General features: G+C 44.6%; 1 protein-coding gene across 2 annotated transcripts in view; it reads right to left on the bottom strand.

Annotated features, from left to right (window-relative positions):
* trabd (TraB domain containing) overlaps positions 1-13,454 on the bottom strand; it is a 61,488-nt gene that overhangs the window by 18,095 nt on the left and 29,939 nt on the right. For both annotated transcript variants that reach the window (XM_076732251.1, XM_076732252.1), the window contains exons 4-5: positions 9,867-10,033; positions 9,427-9,567 (exon numbers count right to left, since the gene is read on the bottom strand). In XM_076732251.1, the coding sequence (XP_076588366.1) occupies positions 9,427-9,567; positions 9,867-10,033 (308 nt within the window). The remainder of the gene's footprint in view (positions 1-9,426; positions 9,568-9,866; positions 10,034-13,454) is intronic.

Raw genomic sequence — 13,454 nt, 5'->3', positions numbered from 1 at the left:
ATGTTTTGAAAATAATGGCATACAAAAATTCAGTTAGCATTTTCAGTTTGATTTTCAGTCTGTACAAAATTTTATCATCTCAGAAACTTTTTTTAAACATATCAATATTGGTAAATATCAGTTATCGGCCATAACAGGAATATTAATATCGGATATCGGTATCGGCCAAAATTTTCATATCGGTGCATCCCTAATTTCAAACTACTAGTATATGTGCAAGTTGCAGATGATAAATAAATGTAAACAATGAACAGTATGTACAATATTGCAGTAGTGCAGATAATATGTAACACTAAAATATTGGGGTTTGTGAGGTTGGTAGCGATTAACTGTTTAAATTACTGTTGTACAGTGTGATGGCTGGTAGCAGGAATGATTTCCTGAAGTGGTCCTTGTGACAGCGGAGCTCGAGCAGTCTATTCGAGAAGGAACTCCGCTGTCTGTCCACGAGGTGGTGAAGAGGATGTTTAGGGTTATCCATGATGGATAACAGTCTGTCCAGTGTCCTCCTCTCCACCACCTCCTCAAAGGTGTCTAATTTGCAGCCAGCCTTCCTGATCAGTTTGTTAAGTCTGTTGGTGTCGCCGGCTCCGATGCTGTTCCCCCAGCACACTGCAGCAAAGAAGAGTGCACTGGCAACAACAGACTGGTAGAAGATCTCCAACATCTTGCTGCACACGTTGAATGATCTGAGCCTCCTCAGGAAGTAGAGTCTGCTCATCCCCTTCTTCTAAACAGTGTTGATGTTAGTGTTCCAGTTCAGTCCGTTGTCGAGGTGCACTCTGTTGCATTAGATCCACACCTTAACAACACTCACACACAGGTTGCTTATCACATTCCAAGGACAAGATGTGGACAGTAGTTGGGCTGTCCACGTCTTGGTAACTGGCCAATTACATTCAGTCGCGTTACTGATACATCCAACGATCGCAGAGTCATCAGAAAACCACCTTCATAAGTTTTCTGATGACTCTGCGATAGTTGGGTGCATCAGTAAGGGTGATGAGGATGAGTACAGGGCTGCTGTGGACAACTTTGTCACATGGTGTGAGCAGAACCATCTGCAACTAAATGTGGCAAAGACTAAGGAACTGGTACTGGACCTGAGGAGAACCAAGGCACCGGTGACCCCTGTTTCCATCCAGGGGGTCAGAGTGGACATTGTGGAGGATTACAAGTACCTGGGGGTACATATTGACAATAAACTTGACTGGGCAAAGAACACTGACGCTCTCTACAGGAAGGGTCACAGTCGTTTCTATTTTCTGAGGCGACTGAGGTCCTTCAACATCTGCCAGACTATGCTCAGGATTGTCTATGAGTCTGTGGTGGCTAGTGCTATTCTCTACGCTGTTGTGTGCTGGGGCAGCAGGCTGAGGATGGTAGATGCCAACAGACTCAACAAACTGATCCGCAAGGCCAGTGACGTTGTGGGGATGGAGTGTGACTCTCTGACGGTGGTGTCAGAGAGGAGGATGCTGACTAAGTTACGGACTATCTTGGACGTCTCACACCCAATTCATGATATGCTGGCCAGACACAGCAGTACGTTCAGTGAGAGACTCATCCCACCAAAACTCAAGACTGAACTGCACTGCAGCTGGCAGGCTTCCAAGGCTTCTACCACGCGGACAGAGACATGGAACTTTCCGGCAAACTAAAGGTGGAGGAATCTGTTTCTACATTAACAGTGGTTGGTGCAACGACATGACAGTGATCCAGCAGCACTGTTCTCCTGACCTGGAATCTTTTATCATTAACTGTAAGCCTTTTTATTCACCCTGTGAGTTTGCTTCATTCATTCTGGTCTGCGTTTACATCCCGCTGTGGGCCAATGTGCAGGAAGCACAGCGCATGCTTGCCGACCACATACTGTGTGTTGAGTGGACCAACCCGGATTCTTTAGTTATTGTCCTTGGTGACTATAACAAAGGTAACCTCACTCAAGAACTCCCTAAATACAGACAGTTTATTAAATGCCGACCAGAGAGGAGAATATTCTGGATCACTGTGACACCACAGTCAGCGATGCTTATCACACTGTCCCCCGTGCTGCACTGGGCCACTCTGACCACGTCATGGTCCACGTGATTCCTGCGTACAGGCAGAAACTAAAGCACTGCAAACCTGTAGTGAGGACATCAAGGAAGTGGACCAGTGAGGCTGTGAAGGATCTCCAGGTGTGTTTGGACTCTACAGACTGCGATGTGTTCAGGACTGCTACCAAGAGTCTGGATGAGTACACGGAGGCTGTGACATCCTACATCGGCTTCTGTGAGGACTGCTGTGTTCCATCACGCACCAGGGTGAGTTACAACAATGACAAACCCTGGTTCACAGCCAAACTCAAACAGCTAAGGTTGGCAAAGAAAGAGGCCTTCAGGAGTGGGGACAAAGACAGATTCAAAGAGGCAAAGTACAAATTTAGCAAGGCGGTGAAAGAGGCTAAACGACTGTAGTCTGAGAAGCTCCAACACCAGTTCTCAGCTAACGATTCTGCTTCTGTCTGGAAAGGGCTCAGGCAGATCACCAACTACAAGCCTAAAGCTCCCCACTCCATCAACGATCGACTCCTAGCCAATGACCTGAACGAGTTCTACTGCTGCTTTGACAGACAAAGGGACAGTCCAGCAACCATCCCCCACGACACCCCCAACAGCTCCCGCCACCTCCACCAATGCCCACCTTAAAGGTCCCCCCCTCCCCCTCCCCACCCACCTCAGTGACGACTCTTTCCATCCATGAGAGGGATGTCAACAAACTCTTCAAGAGACAGAACCCCTAGAAAGCAGCTGGACTGGATTCTTTCTCCCCATCTGCCTTGAAGCACTGCGCTGATCAGCTGTCTCCAGTGTTCACAGACATTTTCAACACCTCACTGGAGACATGTCACATGCCAGCCTGCTTCAAGTCTTCAACCATCATCCCTGTTCCCAAGAAGCCAAGGACAAGCCAACAGGTCTGTAGACAATGCAGTCAGCCCCCCCCCCCCTCACATTGACATTGCCATAACTCTATGCGTAACATTAACGCTCAGCTTGGATTTACTTGTTATTTCACTGTATCACCACCAGCTGCACTGCTCCTTTTATTCTGAAAAAAACAAAAACAAAAACAAAAAACAGACTGTGTATATGTATTTATATTGTTATATTTTTTACCTTTCAATAGCTTATTTTTAGAAGATTTGTCATGCACCAACCAAAACAAATTCCTGGTATGTGTAAAATCGTACTTGCCAATAAAGCTTTTTCTGACTCTGATTCTGACCTCAATAAATACTTTGGCTGTGAACTGAAAATTTCTCTGGTCTGTTCTTGGGCTCCCAATAAAAGAATTGGGGCTAACACCATCACTCACAGCTTCTCACCCAGGAGCAGCGGCTGGAGGGTATTAAATGCAAAGGAGAAATCGAAGAAAGTGACCCTCACTGTGCTGCTGCTACAATCCAGGTGGGCGTGAGCAAGCTGCAGCAGGTGTATGATGGCATCGTCCACACCCAGATGGGGATGTTACGTGAACTGTAGAGGGTCCAGCTTGTGTTGAACACTTCTCAGTTCTTTTTTGTCCCCTGACCTGAAGGCTTGTTTCTTCCTGTTTAGCAGACTTTTCAGTTCACTGGTGATCCAGGGCTTGTTGGTGGGAAAGCAGTGTACAGTCCGGGTTGGCAGTATGCTCTGTGATACATGGTTTCAGGCTGTTGATGTCCTCCCCATGTGGCTTAAGCCTGGTTTATGCTTCTGCGTCGCAGTGACGGCGTACCTACGGCGTACACCCGACGCCGTCACTGAGCATTCATAGTTCTGCGTCGAGGGAACGCGTTGCTCCGCAATTCACCGCCAAGCCGCTAGGGGGGTGTGGCTGTGTAATGATCAGGCCCTTTATGGTCATTTCATGTGTTCTCATGCTCTAATCTTTAGCCTACATGAATGTCCTTCATAGCCTAGAGCCGTAAGGATAATATGGCTGGTGAGAGCCACTTCTCATAACAAAAAGGCAGGTGGCACTCTGGTTGTTGACAGTCTGGTCTCCTCTTCTCTGGTTGTGATGTCTATTGCATTTAGATCTGGCATTCACGCCTTGACCAATTATATTCTGTAACGTATATCTGATTATTGTACTGGGTTTGGTCAAACCCAACATGATTTTTGTCATGATCATCATCACTTTTGTCTGACAACTGGGCTCATTCTGGCAGAGCTCCTGCGGGAGCTCTGTCAGTCTGAGACCAGCGCTGTATTACTTTATATGTGACCTTAATAAATACTTTGACTGTGAACTGAAGATTGCTTCAGACCATTCTTGGGCTTTCAACAAAGAACCGGGTTAACAGCTGTGTCTATGTATGGTTTCGGGGGGCTCTTGTCGGATTCCTTGGTTTTCTTCCGGTCAGAGACAACTATGGCGAGATGGAGCGGTTGTTTTTGGAGATGGAGCTCATTGATCTCACCACAGAAACTTTGAAAATGGCGGTGTTGTTGTGCTGCGACCATGTGGCACTGTATACATCAGTAGCTCTCAATCTTTTTTCAGTGATGTACCCCCTGTAAAACATTTTTTCAGCCATGTAACCCCTAACCATTGCAAAGCATTTTTGGTTGGGAAAAAAAAAAAAAAATGTAAAACACTGTCAGTGTCTGATTTATTAAACTTTGAATTCTTTTTGGAAATAAAAACTTAAAAAAACAACTAAAGACTTCTTAATAAAAGAAATAATTAACTTATAAATAAAGACGTGTGCACATACAAATAATGAGCAACTTAAAGTGTCCTCTTTCAGGTTAATAATAAAGATCTGTTTCTAACTTAATAATTAAACACAAAAAAATCATTAATATATTTGTGCACAGAAAATGTTCACAAAAAATAACATTTCTAAGGATCAAAATAAAACTGGCATCACAGCTGTCCACACTGAAGATTGCATTAGTTGATGTTGTGGATGCTTTCTGCATCGTGTCTTGAGATGACCTGAATTCCGAAAGTTTTGTTTTAAAAAAACTCAGGTGGCTTACCAACATGATATGCATACTTTGTCTTGAGATGGCGCTGGAGATGCGTTGGCTTCATGCCACTGTTGACTAGTTTTTCCCCACATAAAAAACACAGTGTCAAGGGTGGGATTCAGCTTGTGGACGTGAACCCCATTAAAACATATTCTTTCAAATACTGTCAGAATTTTGCCGGTCATGATTTAGCCTTCTTTGTTACTTGTTTCTCTGTGTTTTCAGCAGCACTGCTGCTCCACTTTAACCACGACTCCATTCGTTGAGTTGTCAAGGTGGCAATGATTAACAGGTGATGCCATGTGCCAAGTTGGGTCAAACCATCCTGGTAGAGGGAGGAATTGGGTTTTTCTTTATTTTAAGGATAATGAAATTGAATACTAGCCTGAATATAAAATTCAGTGTATGAACTCATATAACACTTCTATTTTATTGACATAATTATTAAATCATATTTTAAAGGACTTTGATTGATAATAATTTTAAATATATATATTTTAAAAAATCTCAAGTACCCCTGGATTGCCTTCAAGTACCCCAAGGGGTACGTGTACCCCCATTTGAGAACCCCTGGTATACATCCTTTGCATTAGCATACAGTAGGTCTAGTGTGGCATTGTCTCCGGTGGGACAGTTTTGGAATTGGTGGAATATTGGCACGGGTCTGTCCAAAGTATTGTGGTTGAAGTCTCCAGTAATAACTACAAAGGCGTTTGGTTGCTACGTTTGTAGCCCTGCTATGGTGGAGTGGATGACGTCACGCGCTGCTTCAGGGACATCTGAATGAAGCTGCGACAAGCTCATCCGTTTTATTTGCCAAGGACCTCACGTTCCCCAGAACTGATGGTCTGTATGTCTGTGCTTTGGCATGCCGTTTGGCTCCAGCTCTGCAGCCCCGACGTCATCTCTTCAGCTTGTCTGGGACTGCATTCCTCTCTCCGGGCTGGTGTGGGTTTACACAACACGATCAGCTGCTTGCATGGGTAGACAATGCCCCCACTCCCCTCTGTACTGCCCTCTGTTACAAGAGTGCAAAAATGGAGCTACTGCAATGGGCGGCCACCTAACACAGCACCATCTTGCATCATCCGATGCAAAGAAAGGAAAATGCTACATGTTCAGTTTCATATGGACAAGTTAATTCAACTTTGTGAAAACGCTACTAAGTCACATGAGGTGTTGATTCCTTTACTCATGGAGGATGAACAAAATAAACAAAATGAATGGTTCTCCAGCATCATCAAATACAGCAACACTTCTAAAGAGGACGGTCAGAGGCCTAATGAATCAGAGGAATCTCAACAAAAAACAGCCTCAGTCAATCTGATCCAGCTGCATTAAATGAAGAAGTGCTTCAATGTCCAATTGAGGATGAACCTCAAGTTACAACCCAAGCTGCATCAATAATCAATACAGTGGACGTTCAAGATGACATAAAGCCAAGTGACAGTGGGTCAAATGTGGGAAGCAAAATCTCTGCTACTAGAGGAAGGTCTGCTGCTTCTACTGCTTCTTCTGCACGTCTGAAAACAGAGGATGACTTGGCAGCATTAATGGTGAGACAAAAGCTATTAAAGGACATACATGAACTGGAGGAGTAGGAGGAACAGCTGAAAAGGAAAAAGGAGCAGCTTAAATTGGATGAAGCTATCAAAGCGCATATGGCAAAATTAAATGTGTTAAGATCTCAGAGATAAGATCTCAATGCTAATGCAAACTCATTTATTCCACAAATGTTAATGAAGCAAAATGAAATTAAACATGCCTACTTGGATCCAGGAACAAGGCCTAAACAAAACAAAAAAAAATGTACCTCAGTTCATTCATTATGAGCCTGTGCCACATAAGGAATCCGAACAATATTCAGTGAATCACAAGGCTACTGACAACATGTTAACTCAATATGGATACACCTTAAATTCAGGATTTGGATCAAGAGACAAGGATTAAAACGATCTGATGGGAATTATGAGAAAACAAAATGAAATAACTTCATTCTTAATTCAACAGCAATGCCTCTCATCATTGCCAAGGAGAGAAATCCCAATTTTTAATGGATCCATTAAAATATCAGGCATTTATAAAAGCATTTGAGAATGATGTGGAGAGAAATACTGAGAACTACAGTGACAGACTCTATTTTCTGGAGCAGCACCCTAGTGTACTGATGAGAAGCTGCTAGCATTTTAAAACAGAAAGGGGCTATGATAAATGTTATGTTGTGATCAAGGACAGACCACTTACCAGGAGAGGAATTCTCTCAACTGTTAGCTCCATCTCTGATCCGCTTGGAATCCTGAGCACTGTTGTGCTGACAGCCAAGAAAATATTAAAGGATCTGTGCAGGGGAGCACTCAGCTAGGATAACATCATGCCTGAAGCAGTGTCTGAGAAGTGGTTGAGTTGTCTGCAGGGACTATGTCATTCGGAGGACTTTAAAATCATGAGGTGTCTGACACCATCTGACTTAGGAAAAACATCCAGGGCACAGATGCATCATTTCTGTTATGCAAGTGAAGATGGCTATGGAGTAGTAACTTACCTGCTGTCACACAACACACACTCACAAGTACACAGTGCCTTTGTTGTGGGAAAGGTTCCGGTGGCTCCACTTAAGTCTGTTACAGTCCCTCGTAGGGAGCTCATCGCTGCTATGCTGGCAAGTCACATTGATGTCTTATAGAGGAGGGAGTTACACATGGATCTTAAGAATTCTGTGTTTCGGACAGACGGTGCATCTGTAACTCGGATATATCAGGAATGAAACCAACAGGTTCAAAGTCTTTGTTGCCAACGGAATCTCAGTAATCCTCAAGATTTAACAATGGAGGTACCTAGACACAGCAAACAATCCAGCTGGTGTGGCCTCCAGAAGTTTGAAAGTGGATGTATTTCTCAAAAATGTGACATGGGTGTCAGGTCCCCAGTATCTTATTTAACCTGAGAGTGCATGGCCTGTTAATCTTGAGGATGTACATCAACTTCCAGCAGATTATCCTGAGGCCAAGAAAGCTGTGGCGATGAATGCTGTACTGGATCGCAGAGGAGGTTGATGCTGTGACTCGCATGATCAATTATTTTTCATCTTGGACTGGCTTGAGAAAAGCTGTTGCTTGCATCTTGAGATTGAAGAAGCAGCTCATGGCTTGCTATCAGAAGACGTGTTAAAGTGTTAAAAACAGATCCTAATGACCTGGAAGCGTTGATGCCAAACCATCTGTTGCTGTTAAAAACTACCATCTTTACCTCGAGGAGACCGCAAGGAAGCTGATGTGTATGCTTGACAGCAATAGAAGCAAGTTCAATAAATGAGCGTCAGTGATGGGCTGGAGTGAAGTGGAACATTATCCCAGGAGATATAGTGCTTATTGTGGACAACACAGCACCCCGAAATTCTTCAGTCATGCGAAAAACTCCTGCTTGACTTTGATTTTGACTGACAGACTTACCACAGAATGATGATTAAAATGCCTTTGACTTTGCTTGGGTGTTGGTGACATCTGGCTGTACTGACTTGTGACTCGGAAAGAGAGAAGACAGAATATGAATTATGGACTTTGAATATTAAGCCTTTAATGGTTCTTGTCACCAATAAATGTGAATGTGGGAAATTATACTGTGTAATAACCTAACAATTAGGGGCTGGTGTGTAGGAGTAATGAATGAATAAACTTACTTTTTCTCTCTAATAGAAATAAGGTTAAGGGGTGTGTTGATTGTTATTTTTAGTGTTTGTTTTGGTTATGATATTATTTATTTTGTGGTCATATTGAAGACGGGGATAACAGACCACATGGTTCTGGCCGGGGATATTAAGTTAATATACTCACCTGTTTACCTTTGTCTGAGGGAGAGAGAGGGGGTGAGCTGGGTTGCTGTATTTTTTTGTTGCCTGCTAGTTTTCTTTGATCACTGTGATTATTTTGATTATGAGTTTGCACACGTTAGCATGAGTTGATGTTTTTTTTCTTTAATAAAAAGTTAAACTTATTTGTTGAAATCTGCACATTAGACAAACAGGCCCAATCTCAGTCTATCAGTGACTCTTTTGTTCTTTGAAGTTGCTATAATGTCCATTCTGTCTTTTCTATGTGAAGCACTCAATTGATGCATGTGATTTCTTTGTTGTAAAGCACTTACAGCAGCAACTCTGGTATGAAAAGTGTGATACGAATAAAGGTTATTAACGCTGACTCTCGTGGCTATTGTCAGGTGTAGAGATGAAAAGGAAGATCCTAATTGGTCAAGTGAAATGTCGAAATGTCGAAATTGTTATTGATTTTACCTGCAGTTGTGACTGTATCGTGAAATGGTTCACATCGGTTGACTCACAAGAATTTTATCTTTTCAATTATGTAGGAAATGATTATAGACTTAAACATAGCAAATGTGTACATAGATGGGCAGACCAATTAATGACCTGTTTGATGGCCTGCTGAACCTTCTCCAGGTTGATGTCTTTGGCTTCTCTCAGCAGTGTACTCTCGTCCATCTTCAACATTGACACCCTGTATTGACACAGCTCCACCACCACCACGTCTGGCTGCACAGCACGGATCGTCTGTGTGAGAGAAAGCAATGGGTATGTTAGATAAGAGACAGAGAGAGAAAAAGAGAGCACAAGAGAAGAAGAAAGAGACATAAAGCCAAATGAGCAGTGATGGAGGAAGTTTGGACAAAAACAAATCAATGTGGACAAAAAAAGATAATGCTTGGCAAAAGAGGAATGCCAGCCTCATTACAGTACAACTAATCGTCACTTCAAGGTGATACTTCACAGCACTTCTCCATGTTCACCATGTTTCTCCATCACATTTTAAAAGGGCATAAGTGCCACAGAGTACTGTACAAATCACTCACCGTGGCCACATCCTTTTTGCTGCTGTCACTGAAGTGGGCAGTGCCCACCAGGTACAGGAGGCTGCCATCAGGAGCATTAAGACAGGTCACTGTCTCTGGGAGCTCAGGGGACAACTGGCGGCGCTGGGCTCGCAACTGCCAAAGCAACTCCATTGCTTCGCCATCCGCTAGACAGGAACAACAGAGTTGCTGAAGGACAACAAAAAACAAGAAGAACATGGTGCAAACTACGGGGGAGCCAGGGGGGTCTCAGCCCACCTTAATGAGACATGAGCTCCCCTGAAAACATGATTTGTGAAATTTGGGGGGGGGGGGGGGGGGGGGTGTGCTGTTTTTTCCCATGCATTTCCTTTTTTTATATTTTATTTTTGTACTGTAACAATCATGGATAATGTGTAGAATTAGGCTATTCTTTGATGTATGATTTCCGCATGAGGGCGATTCATCACCATTTCACTTTAATGAATACTGAAGTGTGTCGGCGCTATGTTTTAAACATCACAAAATCAGATGTTGGAAACAAGAAGAAAAGTCCTGCTCTGGACCATTTGTGCTGGAGCCGCTGGACATGCTCAATTATGGCGCTGCGCTATACTGCCATGTTTTGCAGTCATCATGTCTAAAAGAAAACAGGGAAACCTACTCGCAAATTTCGGACTGCTGCCGGTGAAAGCCTGCCAGCAGCCGGGCTTGGGTTGACCGTACAGGACGAGGCTGGAGATCGGGTTAACGACAGCTCTGAGGCTGCTGATGACGGTGACTCCACCTGCCTCCCGCAACACCTGGCTGTTTTGCGCATGTTAATGCAGACTTGATTCCTTGACTTCCATGTTTTGGTTTTGATTTAGATTTGATTCAGATGCGTGTGTGGATGTGATCTGTGCTTATGTGCTGACATAAGGCATTTCTTCAATAAAGAAATCTAATCTAAATAATGGATGTGTTTTGAGTAAGTCCTTGCTCTGAGGCACACGCAAGCGCGCCCCTGTAGTCTCTGATGTCCTACTCTATCTACTATGATATATTAAAGGAAAGATATATTTTCATTTTTCAGCAATTTTGTATAGTTTTATATTCCTCTTAGACACATTAGCTGGAGTTATAATTCACACAAGCCGCATATCTGCAAATAAAGAAGAAAAACCTTCAGTGGGGCAGGTGAGAGTGTGGTCTGAGGGGACTATGGAGGCACTTCAGGACTGTTTTGAGTGCACTGACTAGGATATGTTTACCTCCTAGGTGGCACGGTGGCAACACTGTCGCCTCACAGCAAGAAGGATTCGGGTTCGATTCTCGCTGCGGGCACTGGGGGTGTGTCCTCCACCATGCCTTCGGAAAAAGGCCTTTCTGTGTGGAGTTTGCATGTTCTCCCCGTGTTCACCTGGGTTATCCTCCATAAAATATACCCCCACTAAAAACATGCAAGAAGATCACCACCTGACCAATGGTGACGATGAGATGGGTCCCCGGGCAATGGGTGCCCACCGCTCCTGGTCTGCCGGACCAGGAGGGACGACCAGGATGGGTGAAAAGCGGAGGATAAATTTCACCTCGTGTGCAGTGCAGTGTGCATGTGTGTGACGAATAAAGGGGAATGTCTCCCCCCGATTCTTCTTCTTCTTCTTCTTCTTACAATGATCACATCAATATTGATGAGTATGCCATGTCTGTGTCAGCCTACATCAACAAATGCATGGATGATGTCAGCACGATGAAGAACATCATGACCCGGGCCAACCAAAAACCCTGGATGACAGTGGATGTGCAAATTTGCAAAGGCACGGAACTCAGCCTTCAAGTCAGGTGGCGCGGAGGCACTAGCAAAGCATGCCCACAGCCAAAAATCCAGGATTTTTTCCATGACGCCTCCACCACCAGGAACATGTGGCAAGGCCCTCCTGCGTGCAATGATGATGCTGACTTCCTCAACTATCTCAACATCTTCTTTGGGAGGTTTGATGCACTAAACAGCACTCCTGCGGTGAAAGTTGTTCCCCAGCAGGATGAAGAGGCACTCGGTCTCGACACAGCTGATGTGTGGAGTCTCTGAGGAGAGTCAATTCAAGGAAGGCTCCAGGTCCTGACAATATACCTGGGCGGGTGCTCAGATAATGTGCAGATCAGCTGGCTTATGTTCTAACAGACATTTTTAACACCTCGTTGTATCAAGCCAAAGTCCCATCATGCTTCAAGTCTGCCACCATCATCCCAGTGCCTAAAACACCTCAGATCACATCACTCAATGACTTCCGGCCCGTCGCACTCACTCCCATCATGACGAAGTGCTTTGAGAGGCTGATAACGGAGCATATCATCTCCAGACTCCCCCCCACGTTTGACCCCTTCCAGTTTGCCTACCGGCCTAACCACTCCACCGAGGACGCCATCTCCTCCGCTCTCCACTTGAGCCTCGCTCACCTGGAGCAAAAAAACACTCATGTGCCGATGCTGTTTCTGGACTTCAGTTCAGCATTCAACACAGTCATCCCACAGCATCTGGTTGACAAACTGGGACCCCTGGGTTTCAGCACCCCCCTGTCTAACTGGCTGTTTGACTTCCTCACTGAAAGACCTCAGTCAGAGTGGGTCGGACAGAACCCCTCCCGTGTCATCACCCTCAGCACAGGCTCCCCTCAGGGCTGTGTCCTGAGCCCTCTGCTGTTCACCCTGATGACACATGACTGCGTCCCCAAGGCTGCCACAAACCAATTTGTGAAGTTCGCAGATGACACAACAGTGGTGGGCCTCAGCAGGGACGACAACGACGTGGCCTATAGAGAGGAGGTGGAGCAGCTGGTGGGCTTGTGCAAAGACACCAACCTGATCCTAAACGTGGATAAAACCAAGGAGATCATTGTTGACTTCAGGAAGAACCAACCCAGTCACACTCCACTTCTCAACAACACAGCTGTGGAGGTGGTCAGCAGCACCAAGGATGTGGAGAGCCCACCTGCCGCCGCCCATCCTCAATACATTCTACAGAAGCACCATAGAGAGCATCTGACTAACTGCATCTCTGTGTGGTGTGGAGGCTGCAGTGCTGCTGACAGGAAGAACGGGAGGAGAGTGGTGAGGACAGCGGAGAATATCATCAGTACATCTCTCTCCTCCATTCATGACATTGCACCTAAACGCTGCATGTCCTGTGCCGTTAACATCATCAGCGACTCTTCACATCCACCCCATGGTCTGTTCTCCCTGCTGGCCTCTGGAGAGAGGTTCTGCAGCATTCGGTGCAGGACCACCAGGTTCTGCAACAGCTTCTTCTCTCAGGCCATCAGACTGCTGAACTCTAAATGAGCATCTTTTGCACCACTGTTGTCACCTCAGGTCATTCTTCTCAAATGCACTTTAAAATTACTTAATTGTGTGCTGCTTGTTTTTTTCACTTACCGCATATCCCTGCTGCTTTTTTTAAACTCAACGTATATTCTACTGTTTATTGTACCAGTTTATTTTGCATAGTGTTTATTTATACACTGTATATACCAAATTATTCTGCTGTTTATTTTAACATTCTTTAAGATAACTGTAAATATTTTCACCACATACTTTTCATTTCTATATATACATATACTGCACATATAT

This window comes from Chaetodon auriga, chromosome 6 (genome assembly GCF_051107435.1).
Source record: "Chaetodon auriga isolate fChaAug3 chromosome 6, fChaAug3.hap1, whole genome shotgun sequence".
In the NCBI taxonomy this organism is placed as follows: Eukaryota; Metazoa; Chordata; class Actinopteri; order Chaetodontiformes; family Chaetodontidae; genus Chaetodon; species Chaetodon auriga.
This window is presented reverse-complemented; position numbering and strand designations above follow the sequence as displayed.